At 50.8% G+C, this 23,527-nt stretch overlaps 10 protein-coding genes across 10 annotated transcripts; 5 read left to right on the top strand and 5 right to left on the bottom strand.

Moving 5' to 3' along the window:
• Positions 1-975: 975 nt before the first annotated feature.
• K489DRAFT_413223 (uncharacterized protein) lies at positions 976-5,755 on the top strand (the record flags this gene model as incomplete). The annotated part of the gene is made up of 3 exons (XM_033608014.1): positions 976-1,761; positions 1,815-5,501; positions 5,552-5,755. 3 exons carry the CDS (start codon positions 976-978, stop codon positions 5,753-5,755), a joined length of 4,677 nt encoding a protein of 1,558 aa, XP_033456362.1.
• Positions 5,756-7,430: 1,675 nt separating this feature from the next.
• On the top strand, positions 7,431-7,742 carry K489DRAFT_296488 (uncharacterized protein; the record flags this gene model as incomplete). Its single annotated transcript, XM_033600318.1, has 1 exon — positions 7,431-7,742. A coding segment is annotated over one exon (312 nt), but the record flags the coding sequence as incomplete, so codon positions are not given.
• A 1,414-nt stretch (positions 7,743-9,156) lies between these two features.
• Positions 9,157-12,516, bottom strand: K489DRAFT_373765 (uncharacterized protein; the record flags this gene model as incomplete). The annotated part of the gene is made up of 1 exon (XM_033603459.1): positions 9,157-12,516. The coding sequence occupies one exon, from the start codon at positions 12,514-12,516 to the stop codon at positions 9,157-9,159; it is 3,360 nt and encodes a 1,119-aa protein (XP_033456360.1).
• Positions 12,517-13,159: 643 nt separating this feature from the next.
• Positions 13,160-14,409, bottom strand: K489DRAFT_384241 (uncharacterized protein). Its single transcript, XM_033605814.1, has one exon. The coding sequence runs from the start codon at positions 14,201-14,203 to the stop codon at positions 13,589-13,591; it is 615 nt and encodes a 204-aa protein (XP_033456359.1). The 5' UTR covers positions 14,204-14,409; the 3' UTR covers positions 13,160-13,588.
• Positions 14,410-14,637: 228 nt separating this feature from the next.
• On the bottom strand, positions 14,638-15,288 carry K489DRAFT_325985 (DNA-binding protein; the record flags this gene model as incomplete). The annotated part of the gene is made up of 1 exon (XM_033601872.1): positions 14,638-15,288. The coding sequence occupies one exon, from the start codon at positions 15,286-15,288 to the stop codon at positions 14,638-14,640; it is 651 nt and encodes a 216-aa protein (XP_033456358.1).
• Positions 15,289-15,594: 306 nt separating this feature from the next.
• K489DRAFT_384239 (uncharacterized protein) lies at positions 15,595-16,783 on the top strand. Its single transcript, XM_033605813.1, has one exon. The coding sequence runs from the start codon at positions 15,640-15,642 to the stop codon at positions 16,735-16,737; it is 1,098 nt and encodes a 365-aa protein (XP_033456357.1). The 5' UTR covers positions 15,595-15,639; the 3' UTR covers positions 16,738-16,783.
• Positions 16,784-17,905: 1,122 nt separating this feature from the next.
• Positions 17,906-19,402, top strand: K489DRAFT_413217 (carboxypeptidase S1; the record flags this gene model as incomplete). The annotated part of the gene is made up of 2 exons (XM_033608013.1): positions 17,906-18,687; positions 18,742-19,402. The coding sequence occupies 2 exons, from the start codon at positions 17,906-17,908 to the stop codon at positions 19,400-19,402; spliced, it is 1,443 nt and encodes a 480-aa protein (XP_033456356.1).
• Positions 19,403-19,892: 490 nt separating this feature from the next.
• On the bottom strand, positions 19,893-20,393 carry K489DRAFT_326419 (uncharacterized protein; the record flags this gene model as incomplete). The annotated part of the gene is made up of 1 exon (XM_033601905.1): positions 19,893-20,393. A coding segment is annotated over one exon (501 nt), but the record flags the coding sequence as incomplete, so codon positions are not given.
• K489DRAFT_384237 (uncharacterized protein) lies at positions 20,339-20,941 on the bottom strand. The gene is made up of 3 exons (XM_033605812.1): positions 20,638-20,941; positions 20,469-20,581; positions 20,339-20,413 (listed from the first exon to the last, which is right to left on the bottom strand). Exons 1-2 carry the CDS (start codon positions 20,782-20,784, stop codon positions 20,561-20,563), a joined length of 168 nt encoding a protein of 55 aa, XP_033456354.1. The 5' UTR covers positions 20,785-20,941; the 3' UTR covers positions 20,339-20,413; positions 20,469-20,560.
• A 250-nt stretch (positions 20,942-21,191) lies between these two features.
• K489DRAFT_345314 (uncharacterized protein) lies at positions 21,192-22,830 on the top strand. Its single transcript, XM_033602328.1, has 2 exons — positions 21,192-21,381; positions 21,443-22,830. The coding sequence occupies exons 1-2, from the start codon at positions 21,252-21,254 to the stop codon at positions 22,468-22,470; spliced, it is 1,158 nt and encodes a 385-aa protein (XP_033456353.1). The 5' UTR covers positions 21,192-21,251; the 3' UTR covers positions 22,471-22,830.
• The last annotated feature ends 697 nt before the right edge of the window (positions 22,831-23,527 follow it).

Genomic DNA, 23,527 nt, shown 5'->3' with positions numbered 1-23,527 from the left:
TAAATCGTGTCGGAGGGTTCTTCATCTTGGAGGCGTTCTTCATAAGGTGAATAGGTCTTCACATGTTGAGCAATCCTCACGGGTTGGCCGGCAGCAGTTTGTAACGACGACTTTTCACGCATCTATAGATATGCAGTAGTCAGATGGATTGTACATGATCCAGTTCCGTGTACTGTTATGAATAGTTTCTGGCTGTGAATTCATATCATCCTATTGCAAATCCTTTGTTAAAATGTTTCGAGCCCCGTAGTTCAATCTGTTGTCGTACTGCAGACCGGAACCTCCCTGCAGGAGAGTCGGACTCGAATGCAAGGGCTTCCAAATATATTGTATGCAGGAGTTCCATTGTCAGCTGGGAAGGCGTACGATTCGGGCTTACTTTTGCACCGGTGCCACGGATAGTACGGCATGTAAGCATTACGGCTGATGAGACCGCCTTAAACGTCGTTAACAACGATGTGGAGTTTGATACAGTAATAACCTAGCATACGAATGCCTGCAATTGATGTTCGAGCAACTCGTCGTTGTGTGCCGAACAGTGGTAACCCTAAGCCTGATGGGGCTGTCGATGGCGCGAACCAAAGCGCCGAGCCTGGTCGGGGAGCCATTGAGATGTCTTTGTGAGTGAGCGTCTCCGGGGCAGAATCCAATCATCTCACCGCCCCTCCAACTCCTTCATAAAGCAATGCGAAAACTCAAAGATTTGGCAATTCTATCTGCGCAGAGGTTGCTTTCGGATGACGACAGGGCCATGTCGCTGCGTGAAGGAGATACTTGTGACGACACCATGATTGGATGCAGGCGTGCATTTGTGGCGCTGCGGCCAAGCTCAGCCGCAGCAAGCTCATCTCATATGCACCGGTCAACAGGAGCGCAACGACCTCCGACGGATGGCGAGCTGTGTCGCAGAACTTTGAGAGATGACAGCAACATTCTTTCACATCGCGCAGAACTAGTTTGAGCATTGAAACGGAGATGGCTTCGGCCTCCGCGCAGACCTCGAGAGGGGTCCGCCTGTTACAAGTCTATCCTGACAGTGACGAGGTGGAAACGGATATAGATATCATCGCCGTTCATGGTCTTGACACCAAGTCGCCCGACACATGGACATGGAAATCGCCGCGCTCGACTCAAACCGAGTCATCAGCCAGTGATGACCACAAATCTCGAGATGTCAATTGGCTCAAATATTTACACATGTTGCCATCTGTGGTTGGACGTGCCAGAATATTTACGTGTGATTGGCCTGCCGAGTTGTTCCAGCCAGGAAACTTGGTGCAGAGCACCATTGATGAGATCGCCCTGGGTCTTTTGGACGGCATTCACAGGCGATCTCCGACCAAGAACAAGGCCAGAGATGATCGTCCCATCATATTTATAGCTTCCTGTCTCGGAGGCATCATATTGACCAAGGCGCTTGTGGATGCTGACGGTCAACGAAGCGACTACCACCATGTTAGAAAAGCCACACGTGGCGCCATCTTCCTTGCTACTCCATTTGAGGGTACATCGTTTGAAAAGGTTGCCTTGTGGGCAGAACCTGGACTTAAATCGTGGGCTTTGCTCCGGGGCCAGCAATTGAACCCACTCTTGAAAATGGCGAGAAGTCCAGATTTCGACCTCAACAAACTCATGAGACAATTTACACAACTCGACAAGGATCCCGACTTTCACATCTTCACATTCTATGAAACCCGCACGACTAGTCTTCCAAGAAAGTTATTTCCACAGCTTCCCGCCGCATGGAGCCAAGAAGAAGTGGTAGGTTTCATGCAGCATATTCTGTCCAGTCTAGCTCAGCTCATGATCAATAGTTGGTCGACTTTCGTTCCGCAAACCCACTGATCGTAGGATTCCCGTTGCCTCTCGACCGACCTCACGTCTTAACCAACAAATTGGAAAATCCAGGATGCCCTGATTATCAGAAGGTTGCTGGCAAGGTCCAGGATTTTCTTCAGATTATTCGTGAAGGGAGTCCGCTGCAACAAGCTGAGAAATGGATATATGAAAATCACTACACCGAGGCAAAGCTACAAATTGAGCGAGTTTCTGGCGAGCTATTGTCAATGGAGCAGTGCTACATTAATCTTGCCATGATCGAGCAACGGAATTCCCAAAGCAATCTAGCAGGCAGTGCATCAACGGAGTCGGCTTTCTCACTCAGCCAGCGCCTGAAAGTAGAGACACCGGATAAAGCAGTGCAGGTCGAATTGAATGAGATATTCAGGCCACGCGGGGGATCCAAGAATAAATTGATCCCCAGACGTATCCTGATCAGAGGTCGTGCTGGTGTTGGCAAGACTACATTGTGCAAGAAAATCGTCTTCGAGTGTACGCGGCACGCCATGTGGAAGGCTCTGTTCGACCGCGTGCTCTGGGTGCGTCTTCGGAAACTGAAGATACTTGATGGAAAGGTTCACAATCTGGAGAGCTTATTCTTCTATGAGTACTTCTCCCACGATGAAGATGACGGGAGACTGCTTGCCCGAGTGCTAGCAAAAGCAATCCCGAATGGCAGAACTCTTTTCATCCTCGATGGTCTGGACGAAGTTTCTGGTCTTCTTGGCCAGGAAACACTACTCTCCGATTTTCTTGCAAGGCTGCTGAGTCAAAGGAACATTATCGTCACCTCTCGGCCCCACATCAGCCTCCGATCAGCTCTGGTTCCTGACCTAGAGCTAGAGACTATCGGATTCTATCCTGGTCAAGTGGATGAGTACCTCAAGAAGACGTTCCCCGACAAACCCGAGACTTCTAACCAGATCAAATCCTTCCTCCAAGATCACACACTTGTACAAGATCTTGTTCGTATCCCCGTTCAGCTCGACGCTCTTTGCTATGTCTGGGACGAAGATCGTGGCCTTGCCGCAAACCTCACTACCATGACCGGAATTTACAGAGCGATCGAGCAACGATTATGGATGAAGGATGTTCTGCGCTTGAGCAAAGCCCACGATGGAGCGTCCTTGACAAAGTCGGAGATTGAATCTTGCGGTCGTCAAGGTGTCGAAGCTTTCGTAGCTGGCGAGATCTCTGTTCTCGAAAGACTAGCCTTCGCGGGGCTTCACAATGATTCCATCGAATTCGCTCCGGCAACACAGCAAGCAGCTTTTCGCCCCTTCACACCGAAACTTATACCCGGCAAGACACTTCCCTGTATCTCCTTTCTTCGGACCTCCGGTTTAGGATCAGAGCCCGACCGAAACTACCACTTCCTACACCTGACGTACCAGGAGTATTTTGCCGCTCGATACTTCGTCCGGCAATGGCTGGAAAGTCCTTCATCGACCTTGGTCCTCGGTTTTCAAGATAGCAATAGTCCTAGCATCATAGCAGTCCAGTATCTGCAAGAGTATAAGTACATGACCAGGTACAACATCTTTTGGCGCTTCGTTGCTGGTCTGCTGGACGCAGAAGGGAGAGCGGAAGAGTTCTTTGAGGCGATCGAGCAAGAGCCGCGCGATATGCTTGGGCGAATGCACCAGCGTCTCGTCATACACTTACTGAGTGAGGTGACAGAACCGCCTCACCAAGCTATACAAACGTCCAGACCTGCATCATGGCAGATAAAGCTCGAGAATCACTTCGTGGACTGGCTTTTCTGGGAATGCAGAAACTATCGCTTCCCCCACGGTGTCTCCATGATCAGGGAATCAGAGCTTTCCTCACGAGTGCTACTCGCCGTGCTACAAGACACTCGACTCAGAGACACTGACATCATGTGGACGTGTATGCGTGGCATCCAAGAACGAGAGCGAATGCCATCTCAAGTAATTAATCTTCTCTCATCCTGGCTGACGCTCGATTCGATGGCCGAGTACGCGTTGAACGCGCTTGAAAGTCAGAGCATGCTGCCAAAAGCGATCATCTCGCAGGTTGTTGCTCGAATGCATGCTGGCGAGAGTGAAACTAGGGCTGCCGCCATGCGCGTTCTATACCAACAAGACGTGCTTTCCGAGGAAGTTCTATTGCGAGTAGTCGCACAGATTGAAGATGAAGATTGGGAGGTACAGGAAGCGTTGGCAAACATCCTTGATCTTCAGCGAAATTTACCAGAGACTTTGCTCGGATATATAGTTACGCGGCTTGAAGACAAATCTTACGTAGTCCGAGAGACTGTAGTGGGAGCTCTCAAAGCTCAAAAATTATTATCACATGACATCCTCGAGAAAATAGTTGCACGGCTTGAGGATGAATCTGACTTGGTCCGGCAGGAGGCAGTATGGACTCTCGACGCTCAAAAACCACTATCAGATACTATTTCCAGACAAATAGTCGCTCGTCTTGGAGATGAAAATCCCTACGTCCGGAACACGGTGGAAAGTGTTCTCGCCGCTCGAAATGCGCTACCAGAGGCTTTTCTATTGGACATGGCTGCGAAACTTGAAGATGATGATGAGATAGTCCGCACGGCGGCGATGAAAAAGCTCAGAAAACAGGAAGTTCTGCCAGATAAAATCGTATCTCAGACTACCGCCCGACTGAAAAATTGCAGGCCAGAAGTCCAGACATGCGCGATAAAGGTTCTCGCTGGTCAGACAGCGCTACCAGAGGCATCTTTGCTGCAGGTTGCCACACTGCTTCAACACGAAGCAATTATAGTCCGTATAGAAGCGATCAAAATGCTCAGCGCTCGGACAGCACTGCCGGAGAGGATTTCAACGCACATAGTCGCGCTGCTCGAAGATGAGCATGTTTTAGTCCGAGTGCAGGTTCTAGAGGCCCTCAGTAAAAGAGAGCAGCTGTCTCAAGCGACAGTTTCGCGAATATTAGACAGACTACAGGACAGAGAAGCAGTGGTCCGAATAGCCGTCATGCAGACCCTCCGCAGCACCAAGGCACTATATTCCGATTATTCTCGATCGCAGATAGCGGCGCAAGTTGAAAGGGTCAAAGGGTCAAAGTCATTTGTCTCAGACATCGTGGCGCAGCTCAGAGGAACGGATCCCAAAAACAAACTCGCCGCCCTTGAAGCACTCGCGGATGAATCGAAGTTGCCCGAACCAATTCTGGTGCACATAGCGGCTTGTCTCGACGAATTCAAAAGTGAGATTCAGTCGGCCCCAGGGGAAGCGCTCTCTCGGCAGGCTGCATTGTCGGAAGTGGTTCTGACGGAGATTGCGAAGCACTTCGATAACAGCGATGATCGTGTTCGTCAGCATGCGCTTGCCGCGGTCGAAGGCCGAACATATCTACCTCGCGCTGTTGTATCGCAAGTAGCTGCGCGGCTCGAAGACAGCGACCGCGTGGCCCGATGGATCGCTTTCAATATCCTTATTCATCAAGCGACATTGACCGGAAGAGACATAATGCCCCACGTCAAATCATTGTATCGGGAATTTGTCGATAACAGATTGTACAATATCTGTTGGATTACGACACCTTCGGAATCTTATCTTCAGACTGGCCAGAAACGAATTCCAATCTATGATTGGGAGTCGCAAATGGACATCAAAGTTCGGGAGATTGTAGCCGAGCTAGAGATTCCTCAGCTGAAGAGTGTAAGTCCAATCGTCCATGATATCGAAGCTTGAACTGATATCTGTTGCAGAAGCAATGGCGGATAGTTCAGGAAGTGGAGGACGAGTCAACGGTACGAAGAGTAACTGAAAGGACGACGGAGAGCGTCTCGTCAGACTCCGAATTATCAAATACGATACAACAGCAAATGCAACAGACGAAAGAGAGCATCTCAACTCGCTCTAAATTATCGACCTTCAGGGCGTTGTTCCGCAAGGCGAGGAATCAAAGCTGAAGCAAACATTCCTTGACACGGAGACTTCCGTCGAGCAGCAATAACGACGGTCGAAAGAATGCCTTAAAAATCAAGCTTTGAGGTAGATAAGCACAACAGATCAGTCTCGGCAGACCAAGAGCACTCGGGCGATGGAAGTTCCTCTCGAAAATCATTGCGCCGCTCATAAATGAATATTTCGGATTTTCAGTGGACCAGCGCCGTGAAGTCTTTTACTCGCCCAGGCTCTCAATCTTCGGCATAGCGAGACAATCTACACGAAAACATATGTGACAGCCTGAGAATTGGTGACTGCATTTGGTCTGTTCGACACTGCGTGTTAAGCTGTGATAATGATGATACTCACCGAATACTGTAGTCTTGCCTGGGACGTCGAAGGAACGCAGAGTATGACGTATCAAGGCGAAAGACCTATGGCGACCATTCCGGCAAAAGTGAAAAAGTACACAGCAAGGATCACACGAGAGTTGCGACCGAAATGTGGAGCAATCTACTAAGATCTTGTCATATTGAATGCGCGGCAGTCTTTGATGAATACCCAGCGGAATGATGTCTGGATCGTTTGTTAGATCGAATCTCGAGGCAACCCTTGACCTTCGAAAGCTGTATTGTAACATGGAATGGATAAGAAAACTGTCCGTCATTTTGGCGCGCAACGTGCTCAGAGGTGTCTCGTTCGTTCTTTTGCTGCGAATTTGCTCCTTACGAGACCAGGGCACATGACTCCGCGTCACGCAGTCTCGGCTTGGCCCGCACCCTGCTTCCGGCATTGCACCTGGAACTTTACTGACAATGAACTTCTTTCCATCAAACATACACAACTTTGGTAAGACCACCTTATTTCCGATCATCGTTTTCCACAGTGATTGACATGACATAACTAGATTGTCAGACTCATCCTCGCCTCACCGATACCTCGATCTTTGCTAAAGCAATCGAGTAGTAGCCACGAGCACCGCCCGTCACCAACATCGAAACATTGCGAGCATCCTTGGAGAATACTAGAGTCTCACTATTCTGGTGAAAGAGATTGGCGTGTATTGAAGGACTCAGGGTTTGACTCGCAAGGGCATCTCTACTGTGCTTTTGTATTTCTACTTTTACCACTTTCGACGGTTCTACGATTTTTCATTGTGCTTGATTGTGCCAAAGGAAAGACGTCCTCACATCTGTACTCAATTTTGATTCCGGGAGATCAACCCATCCAAAGAAAAGTGGCGTTTTGCCATTCAAGGAAAGCGGCCATCGCTGATCCAAAATTGTACAATCGCTCCAGTCACTGCGGCTCTCTGTTCTCGCAGAGCTTGATCTGCGTCGTGTACATAAGCGAAGAACAAACTCTTCCCAACAAGGGACTATTTACTGTCTTCTGATCGCTTCTGCTCTCACGAACTTGACGTCACGCTCGGCAACCTGCCCGACTGGACGAACGGAAACGACGAACGCTATCATAGCTTGAATTCACGACACTTGCACAACCTTCACAATGGCCGAAGACGACACATTCGACATTGACATCTACGGCGATGACGCTCAAGACCAAGCACAGCAAAATAACCAAGATGGCGATGACTTGATCTTTGATGATGACGAACTCAATAACCCACAACCGGTGACGGACAAGCCATCAAATGCCAATGCAACACCACAGCAGCCACCAACAGCGCCCCAAGGCACAAAACGAAAAGCACAAGAGTATGAAGAAGAGTCGGGACAGGCGCAACAGATCTCAACACCGTCACAACCGAACAGTCTACAAAACTCCGCAACCGAGCCAGGAGCAATGCCCGCATTGCGACTGGCGGAATTACATTGGTGGACCACCGAAGAAGACGTGCGAGCCTTCTGTGCCCGTGCTGGTGTCGAAGGTGAGCTCCGTGAAATCACCTTTGGCGAACATAAGATCAACGGCAAGAGCCGAGGCGAGGCATATCTGGAATTTGCTTCTCCACGTGCCGCCAGTGCCACCAAAGCCGAGATTGAGCGCGTGAAGAACAACGACGGTGCGAAGAAAGACGGCTCAACTCCCACACCTGCCCAACGTGCCAATCCCTTCACTGTGACATATTGTGCTGTGAACAACCCCTTCAAGGGCCGCGATGGAGGCGCCGCCGGAAAGAAGGACTACAACAACAACAGCGGCGCATACAACAGCTCTAACACCAACAATGCGCGCGGCGGCTACAACAACAACTTCCAAAACCGAGGAGGATACAATAACACCCGCGGCGGCGGTTTCCAGAACAACCGGGGTGGCTTCCAGAACAACCGCGGCGGTTTCCAAAACCACACCAACCACACCAACGCCGGCATAAACCCCCAAGCGGCTGCCGGCGGCGTCGGCGCCTGGGGTGGCATGAATCCCATGGCCGCCATGAACGGCTTCAACCCCGCCATGAATCCTATGATGGGCATGATGAACAACATGGCAGCTGCCCAGCAAATGGGCGGATTCGCCAACATGATGGCCGCACAGCAACGCGGCGGCGCGGCGGGGATGATGGGTCGCGGCGCCGGAATGATGGGCCGTGGAGGTATGGGCATGGGCGGAATGATGAATGCTGGCGCGGGCGCTGGGAGAGGTGGGTGGGGTGCGTTCGGTGGTGCGGCGGGCTTCAACCCGGCCATGATGCAGCAGGGTGGGCAACAGCAGGGTCAGCAACAGCAGCAACAGGGTGCATTTGGGATGCAGCAGGGGCAGAACAAGAGGATGAAGTCGGAGTGAGGGGCGATTTGGAGGAGGTGTGGACGTGTGCTTTGTACTGATAGGAATGAGTGGTATGTGCGAAGTTTGCGATCTGAGCGGGCGATGAGAAGGAGAGAAGACCGCCGCCGAGAGTTTGATTTTGGGAGTTGTCTGCATTGATTGAAGATGACGAAAAATGTTTCTTTACTTCTGCTAGTGTCATTCTACGAGCTTTGTTTGTTCATTGCATCTGCCAACGACAATTCGGCATTAAGGCATGAGTTGTTACGACCCTGTTCGTGCGCGGTACGGCAATATTTTCTTTAAATTTTCCGCATCTGGCACAACAAAATTTACGGTATATCGTATTGTTGTATGATGTACACCTTTTCTGGCGTTTAGACCACCGATCAGGGCCCTGCGTTTGGACTGCGTGATTTTGCGTTGACGTAAGTTCATGTGCAAAGTCGCTTATATATCATGGGGTCTGCATTGATTGTGCATCGATTGCGGAGGCAGCAGAACGTAGAAGACGACAAAGAGGGAAGAGGTAATGTGAAGTGCGGCGAGAAACTTCTATACACAGGTATCGAGTGCGCAAAATTGATTGTGAGATTTTGCGAGCGAAGTGATTGTGAAAGGCAATGTGATATTTTGCAGCCCCAGATGCGCGAAGCATCTTTTGAATATAGGCATGAGATTTCAAGCCGGGTAATCATGTGAACCAAGGCGCGGCCTCCAATGAACTGGTGATGAATGCTCGCTGAGCGCCATGTCTCGCAGTAAGCTTCTCCTGCAAGTAGCGTTGGTCTTGACGACGGAACATCCGGGTAATGATATGTAGGGGAATCTTGCTCTCCTTCACAAGGAGGCGTGGTTCGGGAATCGCTGCGGAGCGTACAACGGTGGCAGAAAGGACAATTTCCTTGTCGTCATCCTTGGCGCGGAAAAAATGCGTTTCCTTGTCTTTCAGATACCAATTGTCGGCTGGGACAGTACAGGTCGAAAGACCGGTGAGTTGCCGCTCCACGTTAGTTTGCAGAAAATGTATCTGTCCCTGCCAGGACTGCGTAAGGTTGCGGCACCCGTGTCCACCCATTTGCAGGCAATTGGGAGTTATATAAGCAAAAGTGGCACATGAATCTGAGTCACGAAGGACTTTGAGCCAGAGATTGTTCCCCCTGGTCCGGAATGGAATCTGTAAAAGAGGCTCACTAGCATCAGTGGGCACGAATCCAAGCACGAAATCATCGCCTGTTGGCTGCAGACCTGTGAATTCTAACGATTTCACAAGCTCCAAAGCTAAGCTCCAAAAGCTTTCAAAGCAAGCAGGGTCAGATTCACTCATACGGCAGAACATAGCCTGGCAGACAGAAAAATCGTCAGACGATAGGTTCTGAATAACATCGTAATGGCCGACAAGTTTATGCCAAGACTCCGGCACAGCAGCTTGTCGATGAATAAATATCGGTAATAGATCAGCAAGGAGTTCTCGCATTGAGATTCTTCTTGCTAGCCCAGAGCAAAAGCTGACCTGCAGTCCACAGGAAGCGCTGAGAAATGCGTAGTACTCGATTCTTTTTTGAAGGTTGGCGATTAGCTGCACCTTTAGTGATATGCCCGGCACCTTGTTCATAGTGGAATTGTACACCACATTCACGTATTGTCCACCTTGCAGACCCATCTGTTTTTCCTGATGTCTCCAGAACGCGGGCCTAGTCCCGAGTTGCTGCCAGCGGCCCGCGGAGATGGCTAGGTAGTTAGCTTCGTCCATGGAGCAATTGACATTCACATCGATGTGTGCGCCAATGCGAATCTTGGTGAACCTGTTCCATCCCTCCTTGATGAGATCTTCACTGAAGTCCTCGAATTTTGTCCAATGGTATTCATCTCCGGGGCAACACGTGATTATACCACCCCTCAACGCCAGGGACGCGACACGTTCCGGTTTATCATCTCTCCAATGCGGCTGTAGGGTCATGGTCCCAGGCCCCCAGGTATCAATGAGATCGTCCACAGAAGCCAACACGTCGTAAGGTCCAATAGATCTGGAGTCCCATGGAAACCGCAGTTCGAAAGCTATCACACAGCTGCCTTCGAGCATCGAGCTTAAGCATGTAAGCTCCTCGACAGAGACAGATATGTGTGCGAGATAAGCGGTTGAGCGCTCACCGCAAAGTTTCATGCTGGAAAGCTGTTCTTCGAGAAAAAAGAGATCAAGACTCCCGCAATGACCCTGCAGGTAAGCAACGAATGCAACATTGAGGAGCTGAGTTACCAAAGCAATCGTGTGGAGTTCCCTCAATCCGAACATCGAAGAATAATAGATACTTCGTGAATCCCATTCTGCGAGGGGCTTAAGGATCTGCTGAGCAATCCCAGCACTGGTCTGATATGCTTGTTCGTCGTACACGGCATATTGTGAGGAGCGACGAATATCGATATTGAACTGCTGCTTCAGCCGAATCACATCTTCGATGCTGATTGTGCATAATTCCAGTACATTCTGCAAGGGTCTGAGGTAGAGTGCTGTGAATCGATCGCAGCATCCTCCAGCTTGTTGCACAATCGAGATCGCTGTACAAAGCCGCTCCAAGGCTGTTGCAATGGTACTTACAAACGACGCTTCGTATATGCCATATTTACTGAAAGCGAGTGACACGTGAGACCGCCCAAAGTCAACAACACCATTTGTTAGGCGAACTTCCGGCAGTATTTGAGGATCGATACCTGCCAGGCCACAAAGAGAAGCGACTACACGGCGTAAAGACGAAATATCCATGGCAGCTGGCTCCGGTCGCTCCTGATTATCATGGACGAAAGACGGTCCCGTGGATGGAGTATAAGCTTGGCCTGGGGAATTAATGGTATCCCTGTGCAGATCGCTGCTATTCTTGTCATGGACCGATTGGATGGACTGAAGCATCAGTACAGCCGGCGACTGCTTGGAAAGTGTCGCAACTCGCTGTTCGCTTTCAGTGGCCCCGGAAAGGCCATGGTCGCACTCGATAGCACCATCGACTATGTTAGCTGGCTCATGGTCGAGGGGATAGTCATGTGACAGCTTTCTTTGAGTACTCCGCTCGGAACCTGTGTGCGCACTGCGTAGACCAGTGAATTCATTTAACACAATGTCATCTGGTTCATACGAAGCTTTGCCAACGACAGTACCTGGAGAACTCAAGACATCCGCGTGGCAATGAGTGCAGTTCTGCGTGTGAAATTTGGCGTCGGGTAGTCGATGTTCTCCTGTCCATGGATCAAAAGGCAGCAGCGGTGATTGTTCATGCTGTTCAATAAGAAGTTGAGCCATCTCTTGACTATCATAGCCCATTTCGGCAAGCTCATTGAGCCATGACCAAGCACCTGATGCTACTTTTCGAAAGCGTCTTTCGAGTGCCCGGGCTAGGCTTGTGCTGCTGCCTTCAAGAAGAGCCGATTGAGTAATGCTCAGCCTAGGACTAGCATCGCGAGAGGAAGATTGCCGTAGAATAGCCTCGAAGTCTTCGCGAACAGACTCGAAAGTCTGTGCCTCTGCAAGCGGTTGGGATGATTCTTTACTGTGACGACTTGGTAAGAGAGTTGGGCTGGATGCAGAGGGAGGCGGGAGCACTGGCTCAATATGTGAAGTGTCGTGAATAACATCAAAATTTGAGGGTCCCAGGACACACTCCGCGACAGAAGCTGGGAATGGAGGGTCATCAAGCCTTGTCCAAGGGCTCTGATACCGCCAAGATGATTCTCGAAGAACATGGTCAGACTGCGACGAGATCCCGGATATACTGCCTAGATGTGACCAGTTTGAGGATGAAGAGCCTCCGTATCCGGAGTCGAATGTCCCAGATACGTGATGAACACTTTCAAGCGCACGGTTCCTCGCAGTTGTAGTCGTCTTTAGGGGTTTACTCAGGGCCTCGTCATCCTTATCGAAAAGTTGATCTTCATGGAAAACGTCCAAGTACTCGTCGTCATCCAACCGGCGGCGTCTAAGTAAATCAGATCTTCGCGGATGCTGTGCATCGGAGTTCAAAGGATGCTTTGAATCGGATTTCCGAGAGCGCTGTGGGTGTGCCATGCTGCACGAATCTCCTGCCGTTGAGATGAAAGTAAAAGGTGAACAAAATAAACCAACGATGATGGCTCCTGGGAATTACTTTCTCTTGGAGTATTCAGTGCTCATATTGCAGAAAGCTACAGCCATGATTGGCTCCCCTCATCTGCATGAAGACTCAGAGTCTCTACACAGCCACGTTGACGGCAAACACCTACATGAACGACACGGGCGGCATCGATTAGCTTACATAATCACAATGTCGCAAATGAGGTCTTCATGCCCGGAAGTATCGTCATATTAGTAGTGCAACATGGGGGGAATGCGCTCACTACTTCACCACAAGTGAGAGAGAAGGATGCGATGATCTTTCATGGGGAACGTCGGTCGGCAAGCCACAGAAACATGTAGCCACCCATGTCCATCTTCTTTGTGTTCTTCTTGCGTGCCCAATCATCGCCGACAGATCCCAGCTGCGTGTTAAATCTCGCTGGTCGACAAGTTCTCTCGATTGTGTCACGGGGTCCTTTTCATGATTGATGATGACAAAGCACACTTGCATGTGTCGATTCGCTTCTCGTTCTCTGGTCATTAGTAAGCCCGCGCAATTTCCCAAACCTGAACCTCCAGCGCTTGGAGGTTCCAATATCATTCACCTTTTCACACATCTTGATATGCGAACACCCATTTTAGTTCTTAAAGCGAGTTATTTAGTGTTCGAAGCGACGAATGTACCACAATGAAATATCTGACATGTGGGCGGGTAGAGAGATGACCGTACCCTTGGCGCTGATGCCCGCTTGTGCGCCATTCCGATCATCAGCCCAACGAACGTGCCCTTGGATAGACGATCGCGTGGTTTGCTTGAGCGCCGACGATATAGTGGATGACCTCCAAAAAGATTAAAGTGCGTTCTAAATCGCCATTCCGGAAGACGATGGCCTCTCAAGAGCTTGCTCTAAGTGAGCGAAGTCACGTCTCGCTTTCAACGAGAATACAATGACACTATGCCCCTATTTTGCACCTCACAACTCACAGCTTACGGGGTTCAGTTCGCAATCTTGGGGAGATCAATGGACGACTACGCCATCGAGCTTTATGGATCATCAAGATTCCTCATGAAGTCGATGTTCGCGCTTGTAAGCAAAATGTTTTTCTTCGCGAACTCCGGCGAGGCTCTGAAATCATCAAAACTTTCAAGCGTGATGCGCTGATACTTGCAATCAAATTGACATATCGTGAGCGTCTCCTCAAGAGGCGGGACACGCTCTGCCCATGCTGGCGCCTTCTCACGACCTGCCTCTTCAAACTTTGACCTTCTAAACTTCCACCAGCCGAGTCTTGCCGCGTTCGGACGATGCATTCCCGCATTTATCTTTTCATTGAACAGCCGACACACAAGCGCAGCAGTGCAGGCCAAGAAAGCGTAGCGCTCAGGCTCCGGATCCAGTGGGTCCGGGATATTGCGAATGCGCCAGGGCTGCTGCCAGAGAGCCTCGAGATGGAAGTTTATCTGCTCATGGTCATCCATGAGTATGTAAGTGTATATCCGGTACAGCTGCGCGAGCGGCGTCTCCGCGACTTGTCCTGCAGCCTTCATCGCGCCGAGAAACATCATCTGAGATTCGGAGAGGGTGGTTATCATTTGCGGAGTCATGTGGAGAAATTGTAAATTCGCTCTGGAGTTCGGCTCCCTCAGGATCTGCGCCATTCTTGAGAGTTTGAACTGCACGTTTGCATTGACCGTAGTGTATAACCATGCGTGCTCGGCCCGGCTCAAGCCTTCGTCATCGCAGTGCCCATGAATCTGCTGAATAATGCCGTTGGAACATGCCCAATGCTTTCATGCCGGTGGAAAAGCACAGCTACCTCATGTTCTATGGCGGCTGGAATTTTCATTGTTAATATAGATGTCTTATCCTGATGTAAACAATACGCCTGAATGAAGGACATGTGGGCGAGCTTCGCTTCAGTGGCGCCCCGCATCGGCGCATTTGACTGGCAGGGGACGGGCTGCTAAAGGCGCCCAGCTTTTGCGAGACACCTGGCGTCCGACGCGATTGGGTGTGTATCCATGGTCATTTCATCGCTACAGCACGTCGCGATTCGCCGCAGGTTTGTCGCATGCGACGACGGATGGATCGATCATATGAAATGAATATGCGGCCGCAGGATGAGTATGTTCTTCGCCGCTGACTCAGCACACGCGCCTTCCGCTTCAAAACCATCGAGCGTCACGAAATCGCGTTTCTCGTTGTCCCAATGAGGAATGGCAAGAGTCGCCTTCAAGCGTGGTACACGAGTCGCCCATGCGGGTTCCTCTTCATATACCCGCTTCTGTGCCCTCCAGACATCCAAATCATCGTGCGAGAATATGGACGGAGCATGGCGCGGTAATCCAAGTCGAATCCGCTCATTGAACGCCAGGCAAAGCAGTGCAGGGAGACATGCGAGACAGGCATAGCGTTCCGGATCAGGATCGTGGGGATCAGGAAGATCGCGGACTGGCCATCGCATGAACCAGATATGTTCGATTTCGTTGCGGATCTCGATAGATTGATCTAGGACTAGGTGTTCGTACATGCGGTAGAGCGCTGCAAGAGGCGTGTCGTAATCGCGGTCAACTTCGCGCTCGAGGTAGAATATTTCGCAATTGACGCGATTCGCGATGAGCGTTCGTGGTGCTGGCGAGAGCTCGTTCGATTCCGCGGGCTCTGCACTTGTTCCCCAGCGCAACGGCTTCGCAAACCTCGCTCTGAAGGGAGGCGAGAAGGCCCATCGCGATTCAATCTTCATCGCTTTCGGAACCGTTGACGCATCGTAGATGATTACACGGCAGGTTGTTGATCGTGCGCCAAAATGGGTGGTCCTTTGACGCGAACAGCCCTTGCTGCCCCGCCTGTGCTCGCCGCAATTCATTGGCCGCCCGCCAAATCGCCGGGCGAGTCGCGCCCGTCGGCGTTGTGGCGCGGGCGTCTGGCAATATCCTCCAGGACCGGAAGGGATTTATTATATGCGCAAATTGAAAGTTTTCGCGTGTAGACAGACGTCGTATCGCTTCTTATCGGGCTATCCAAAATGGACAACTCTTCTAGATTGATTCTACGATTTCGACAATGTCATTAAAGCTGGACTTCAATCTAGATCATGCCGAGTATCTCCAGCCCGTCACCTTGGAAGCCTCCGCCTCGCACACCATGGCAGAACTTCCGCCGTGAGCCCGCAACGTTTATAGCCCTCTGGCTGTACAGTCACCGGCCGACATTAATCGACAGCACTAGACGCGCAGAAGCGCATGCCCCAGGGAGATCAAGCCATAAAATACGCGTAGTCTGCATATCAGATACACATAACACGAAACCCGCAGTCCCAGATGGCGATATCCTTCTCCATGCCGGCGATCTCAGCAATAAAGGCACCTTTGAGGAGATACAAGCACAATTGTCATGGTTGGCATCGCTGCCTCATCGTCACAAGGTCGTGATTGCGGGCAATCACGATAGATTACTCGATGCTGAATTTGTGCGCGACCATCCCGAGCGGATTGCTGAGAGTCCAGGTTCCTCGCGAGCAGATCTGAATTGGCACGATGTTGTCTACCTTGAGAATTCTGTCGCGAGTTTGACATTTCCAGCATCCACCGCCAATCGGAATAGCACATCTGAGCAGAAGCTCGCATCGATTTATCTTTCAGAAGATCTTCGAGAAAACAGGACGCTCAAAATATATGGCTCTCCGCAGACTCCCCTCTGTGGTACTTTCGCCTTTCAATATCCTCCTATTCGGGATGTCTGGTCTGGCAAGACCCCATCGGATGTTGACATATTTTTGATTCATGGTCCTCCGAAGGGCTATCTAGATCAGCCTGCAGCGGACGTGGATCATAAGGGCTGTCCGCATCTTACGAGAGTGTTGGAACGTGTACGCCCTCGGCTTGTTGTGTTCGGACATATTCACTCCGGACACGGAAGACAGGATGTGAAATGGTCATGGAGTGTTGAGAGAGTATACGTGAGGATGATGGGAGTGGGAGAACGGGATAGTCTGAGTACGGCAATGAAGTGGTGGATTGTGGTCCTGATGCTGTTTGGATTGATTGGCGCTTGGGGTGATGTGATCATTGGGAGGGTACTGAAGTCAAGGAGACAAGAGTATGAGAGGAGAAGAAACACGACGGTCATGCTCAATGCTGCTATAGGCGCCGAGGCTGGGGATGATAGGGCAGCGATGGTCATTGATGTTTGAGTAGTGGCCTTGGTTATTGCATACTTATCTAAACAATGCGCTGGCATATCATTACACAACTGTCTCGGCGAGGAAGGAATCATGGATGGAGAGCCGTGGAGACCAGGTAAATGCCACATTCTGGCTAAATGCCGCGATCATCCAATCACGACCCAAAAAGGGTTGGAATCATTTCTGGCGGGGCGCAAGCCGTCAGAACGAGCTCGTGCGGAGATGATCACATTCCATGACAGCAGGTTTCCCGGCAGTTCACCACAATGGCCGCTGAGAGAATCACAGATATTTATGTTATCATCGGATAAATTGTATCGCGGAACACCCATTAGTCTAGAAGTTGACCTGCCTGTTGAGCTAGATTGTCCGTGTTCGCAGCAGACGCTAAATGAAGCCATTGCCCACTGCGCCGAAAGTCAAGACGTGATAAGCAAGATAGACCCGCTGCCAAGCGATATTTAGGTATGTTGACCCTGCACGGAGCGATGGTTAGCCGTCGATCAAGGACAATGAGCGAGATAAGGAATGGAATCCTTCGCGACGGCGGTAGAAGTGGACAATGACCGGTCGTGCGGACTATGCAGGAAAGGGACATTGGGCCGGGGAGACAGGCGCCCATTCTGCCCAATCGTCCTTCAATTTGAGCCTTTTCCCCGATGTCGTGGGAGACAAGTTGGGGTGACGGCTGCGCCCGATTGGCTCCAACCCACTCCGCCCTTTATCAGCCATCGTGGTTACATCGTGCAGATCCACTAACAAGAAACCAAGATATCAACTTGTCTCAGGTCCCTCTGCAGCTTGCAATAGGTCGAGACGGAATTACTACTCACCAAGCTACCTGCCTTTTTCGTCATTGGCGCGAACGCATGTCGCGTGATGGCCTTCGGTCAACGCGCCTGGAATAGTCGACATGCCCGCCGATCAACATCATCAAGCCTAATGGAAAGACATATTCTCCCCACACAGCGCGATAACAACATCGTCTCCCACTCGTCGACGCCATACACCATCCGGGGAGCGTAGATGATGTGATGCATGAGCTAGCAGATGGAAGATCAAGGCTCATGGAGGTACTCGGCGACCTCGACGACCGACGTGTGTATAAGAATATGGCCCAGCACCTCCCTCCATGAAACATCAAGCCTTTCAGGATCACTTGACTCCACTGCCAAATATGCTTGCCAAGTTCTTCGTCCTCCTCGCCGGCGCGGTGGCGGCCTTGGCTGCTCCTGCTGCCGAGCCTGCGCACCCTCATCTCCAGCGTAGCTCTTATGTGACGGAAGAGGGTATCAAGCACACCGTCGTCAAGGACAGGATGACTAACGTCACCCTCAACTACGTCAGCAACAGTGGTGTCTGTGAGACCACTCCCGGCGTGAACCAGTACAGCGGCTACTTAGACGTCGGCAACGGACTTCACATGTTTTTCTGGTTCTTCGAAGCTCGCCACAACCCGACCACCGCACCTGTCGCCACTTGGTTCAATGGAGGACCTGGTTGCTCGTCCATGATCGGTCTTTTCCAGGAGAACGGTCCCTGCCAATTCTACAACGGTGCCTCGACTCCCTCTTCCAACCCATACTCCTGGAACGAATATGCCAACATGATCTACATTGACCAACCTGTCGGAACTGGTTTCTCCTACGGAGATAACGGCACTCCAAATGTCGCTGGCACTGTCGCTGCTGCGCCATATGTCTGGCTCTTTCTTCAAGCTTTCTACAAGCAATTTCCGCAGTATTCGAGCCGAGACTTCGGTATCTTCACCGAATCCTACGGTGGTCACTACGGTCCGGAATTCGCCAGCTACATTCAAAGCCAGAACTCCAAAATCGCCAGCGGAAGCGTCTCTGGCCAGAAGATCAATCTTGTTGCCCTCGGTGTCAACAACGGTTGGTACGACCCGACCATCCAATACCAGGCATTCATCGACTACGCTTATGGCAACCCATACAAGTGAGTCCAATCTTGAACATGCATTATAAGATTTAGCACTAACCTCGAGTCCAGCCAACTTATCTCCGCCTCTGAGGTCACCACATACAACAACCGCATGACCAAGAACTGCGCTCCTGCCCTCAAGCAATGCAGCTCCCTCACCAGCAGCTCTCAGACCAACGCCTGCGAGAACGCCGAGAGTGTCTGCCTACGCAACATCGAGGAAGCCATCATCCAAGAATCCGACTTCGACGTCTACGACGTCCGTGAGCCGTCCAACGACCCATATCCTCCCACCGCCTACCAACCCTGGCTCAACAGCGCGACCATTCGCGCCAAAATCGGCGCCAAGGTCGCCTACACGGAATGCTCCAACCCGGTCCAGAGCAACTTCGAGAACTTCGGCGACGACAGCCGCTCCACCCTCACCACCATGCTAGGCGACATCAACTCCGGAATTCAAGTCCTGATGTGGGCCGGTGACGCGGATTATATCTGCAACTACCTTGGAAACTACCGTGTCGCGCAGCAGATCGCACCCTCGGGCTTCAATGACAAGTCGCTTCAGAGCTACACTGTTAATGGCCAGGCGGGTGGTCTATACAAGACTCAGGGTCATTTCTCGTGGTTGCAGGTCTACGGTGCGGGTCATGAGGTTCCGTATTATGCACCTGCTGTCGCGCTCCAGGCGTTTAAACAGACGATGCAGAAGGGGGTTTTGGCGAGTACGTAGATGGACGTTTTGGTTTTGGGAATTTTTGGGCAACAGAGATCTGAGAAAACATATATCCGGAATGTTAAACTTTCAATGCTTCGTCTTGTATCCCACAATACGGAGTGTCGGTCAAGTCGGTGAGTCGGTAATCCAAAGCCTTGGTGAGTGATGTTGACAAGCAGATTGTAGAGAATGCGAAGCTGGTGACTCACGTCAACCTCTTACTCGATTGCTCTCTCCGCTGGCTGATGCTCGACGCTCTCGGCTTGATGCTCTACGTTCATATTCTCAGAGATTGGGCGCTTTGATGAGTCACTCAATTCAACTTTGAATGCGCGTTGCCTGTGTGTTTGAAATGGAGCAGCAACATAAAATCAATGAGCCTAAATCAATCTACGCCAATCTAAGAAGAGAAGACTTACTCAGACCAGATGGATGAAACCTCTGCGATTCTTTGAGGAACGAGTCGAGTACCGGTAGTTTGAGCAGCTCCATATCGAGGACGAGATTACCTTCCGGATCGCAAAGCGTTTCTGAGCCCCCGACGAAGAGGATCCATGAGCTGTGGTCGGGTCGCAAGGTCAAGTATTGCATTGGTAGCCACGATGGCGGTGGAATGGATTGCGGCCAGGCACGCGTTGATCAGCGAGAGAGCCAGAAACCCCGGATCGTTCTTCTCCGCCTGACTCGAGGCATCTGTAAACAACTGCAGGAGGTCATCTGGACCCTGTTCATTTCCTGCCGCTGCTGTCTGTCCACGTTGTGTGATGAATGGCATCAGAAGCCGCCGCATTTGCGCTTCCTGACGACGAAGATGGATGCGTCCCGGGATAATGTGCTTGACAACAGGCCGCAAAAGAGACGGACACCATGTCAGGATCCTCGACACTATCAGACAATTGGCTGCAAACATTACGCTCACGTCCAGATATTCTTGGTTTCGGCATAGTTCAGGGCCAATGAACACACGCGCGACGAGGAGTGCGACAAGGTGAATCACCCCGGGGTAGACTAAGATGTCTGTCTATTCTGTTTGGGGGACGTAAATAGCTGGAATATTACAAGACTGCGTGATGGTACCCACTCTTAGCAGAGCGATATCAAGTTCTTCTTTGGCACCGTAGAGGAGCCTCTCGAGATCGGCGTTCTTCGTCAGGTGCAGTCGAGCAGCGTTCTTTAAAGCGGTTTGGTGTATGTCTAAGTCGAGAAATAAGTCATATGAAATCTCATACCACGATTCGAATATTTCACACCATCGCCGTCGATGCGAGTCCATAGACGAGAACGATAACCGTGGTGAAGGTAAATGCAGGCAAGCCGCACGATCCCTCCATGTATATTTTCTCGAGAGCGCTGAAGAAGTAGTGGATTAACGCCCTCGTGTCTCCGCGATTCGCCATCTACATCATGTGTCCGACTTGAGCCTCAGCCAAGTCAGCTCCAAATATTGACCCAAGCTTGTCGCCGTTCGATAGCTAAATAGCTTCATACACTCTCCGTCCGTGCTCTGCTTCTAAGCGACCTCATATAGCTGCTCGTATACATCGTCAATTTTCTTTGACGGATAGATATTTGAAAGAGAGTTGAGGAATGGGAAAGTATCGCAATCTATATCATCGGTCATGGACATGTTGTGAAGTTTAATACAAGAAAATGATAAAATTCAATGCAACGGTGCATGATGTCGGCACTCACTGTGCCTCACCCGAAGCCGCGCGTTGGTGGCTCACGTCAGCCACTGCCGTCAGCCATTCGTATCGAGTGCGACGCGACGACAAGAGGTTGTAACTTCATGCAACCACTCCGAGTGCAGTTCAAGACTTCGTAATCAAATCGCCGTGAACAAACTTCCCATCTTGACTTCATCATGTTACCAAGCCCGCCAGAAAGCCACAACGACCCCGTTCAACACAATGCGACGACGACCAAGAGAAAGCCGATTCGTCGGGATGCCGAGAAGCGGCGACAACAAAACATTATCGCTCAGAAGAGATATCGTGAGTTCTGACTCGAATTTTGAATGCTGGTCCCGGCGGCGAATAATGTTTTGCCGTTTAGGAGAGAAATTAAAGAGACGCCTTGGCCAACTCGAGAGGCTTGAGGCGGAAAATGAGCAACCTGACGAATCTGTCTCGGAGGTTCCGCCGAGTGCCATAGTATCGCCTCCGATAGACATAATCAGTACGGATTCGTCTAAAAATAAGTCGACGTCGTGCGAAGACACTCTTATCGATTCGCACACCCATGCCGAAGAATCTCATGAGTCGAATCATATGACGGATTTGTCTACGGACACGACATTATGGGACGCGAATCTTATTGACGATTCCCTACTTCTCCTCGGATATCCTGTAACTTCCGTTTCGATCAAGCATTTCGATTGTGGCTGCAAAGGCCCCCATCTCGAGCTCATCTCCTCAAACGGCGCGAAAGAATATCGCTACAGCCCACAATACCGCGGAGACCACTCCCAGCCACCGTTAAACCTCCCCGCCAAATCACTATGTATCGAACGACTCTGCATTATCCAAGCCATGTTCTCGAATTGCCAGCACATAGGCATCTCCGAAGGAATGATCTGCTCGGACGAGGCCTTCTCGCCCTTCTTTCGACCCATGCCTAACAAATCCGACTGCGACACAACAATATTGCCATCCGGCATCGTCTCACGAGTTCAAAATATCTTTCACACTCTCAAGCCAGACCTCCGTCCCCTCCAAGAACAAATCACCATCCGCCACCACCCCGTCATCGACGTCCTTCCCTTTCCGACTTTCCGCCGAAATTTGATCATAACTTATCCACCCATCCCCGAAGATGAGCTATTCGCCGATCTTTTAGATGGATTAATCTGCTGGAGTGGCGTCGGAGGAAGTAGAAAGGAACGGAGTATGCTCGAGGGAGAGAACTCATCGGGAACCCCGTGGGATTGCAGATCTTGGGAGGCGAGGGTTTGGTTTTTGCAGAAGTATTGGACGTTGCTGGGTGGGGAGGAGGGTGAGCTTGTAAGGCAAAGTGAGTGGTGGAGGACGTTGAGGGGAGAGGAAGAAGAGGTTTGGCCTCTTGGTGGACTTGTGACGGTATGAAACGATGCAATACTCTATGAGGAGGCTTTTCGGGGAATTGTCTTGAATGGAGTACTTGGGCTGCTGAAATAGGATGTCTGAATGAAGGTCAAGAATATGTAGAATGACTGCATTATTGTTAGAGATTTAGATGCCTTGAAACTGGATCTTTGAGGCCAGGGGAGTATTGTCAGCCACCTGGGAGAGCTTAAACGTTCATGGAGCAAAGATCTTCGGCTGACGACGGCATTTTATATTGCCGTGGTCCCCTGTTATATCGAGATTCCTACTCGCTGCTGCACCTCAAGGCGGCCAAGATGCGAGATGCGTATCATACAGTACTACGATTAGTGCCATTCAGATGTTCAATACATAAGAGGCCCATTGGAACCTGATAATGATCTTTTGAGGAACAACACACTACCGGCCGGTGGCCGTCCACAAGGAGACTAGTGTTATTCATCAATGCTCGCCAAAGCGTTCAATACCGACATTCTTCGTCCACAGATGCACCGTCTGTCATTCATACCCTGGGATCCTTGAAATCATCAATCACAAGAGAAATCAATCTTAAAGATGGCAACAGCCGCAATCTTCGGCGGTACCACTCATGTCGGTAACCAAATCTTGACCACGCTTCTGAACGACACTACATTTGGTTCCATCAAAGGCAATATGGTCGCGACATCGCACAACACAAACCTCTCCCAAACTCGAATATTTTCGAACAGACTTAGCCGCCCAATGGGGCTCCAAGATCTCTATTGAGAACCTAAAGCCCACGGTCATCTCCAACGCCGCCGGCATCGCCCACTCCCCCAAGGCCGCTTCCGAGCCACGATGGAAATTGACCGAAAGTTATGCACTGCGAACATCAAGGACGCGAGAGCCGCAGGCGTGCAAACCTAATTGTGCATCTCGGGCGCGGGTTCGACTCAACCTCCCCCTGATGGCGAACCCGGAGTCGAGGGAGCTCCACGCGATGCAGGCTTCGAGTCTGTGATTTTGCTTCACCCCGACATGAAACAGAAGTCTGGAGTTTCAGGGGCAGTTTTTGGGGATTCGAATTTGAAAGGTC

The sequence above is a fragment of the Dissoconium aciculare genome (assembly GCF_010015565.1).
Source record: "Dissoconium aciculare CBS 342.82 unplaced genomic scaffold K489scaffold_14, whole genome shotgun sequence".
Classification (NCBI taxonomy): domain Eukaryota; kingdom Fungi; phylum Ascomycota; class Dothideomycetes; order Mycosphaerellales; family Dissoconiaceae; genus Dissoconium; species Dissoconium aciculare.
Note: the sequence above shows the minus strand (reverse complement) of the source record. Positions and strands in the feature narration are given on the sequence as shown.

Bases quoted from the DNA above. Each gene is read 5' to 3' on its own strand.
- K489DRAFT_384241 (XM_033605814.1), bottom strand. From the start codon at position 14,203: ATGGCGCAGATCCTGAGGGAGCCGAACTCCAGAGCGAATTTACAATTT.
- K489DRAFT_384239 (XM_033605813.1), top strand. From the start codon at position 15,640: ATGCCGAGTATCTCCAGCCCGTCACCTTGGAAGCCTCCGCCTCGCACA.
- K489DRAFT_384237 (XM_033605812.1), bottom strand. From the start codon at position 20,784: ATGGCGAATCGCGGAGACACGAGGGCGTTAATCCACTACTTCTTCAGC. The intron at 20,582-20,637 runs GTGTGAAATATT...TTCTCGACTTAG, and splicing joins GACTCGCATCGACGGCGATG to ACATACACCAAACCGCTTTA.
- K489DRAFT_345314 (XM_033602328.1), top strand. From the start codon at position 21,252: ATGTTACCAAGCCCGCCAGAAAGCCACAACGACCCCGTTCAACACAAT. The intron at 21,382-21,442 runs GTGAGTTCTGAC...TTTGCCGTTTAG, and splicing joins TATCGCTCAGAAGAGATATC to GAGAGAAATTAAAGAGACGC.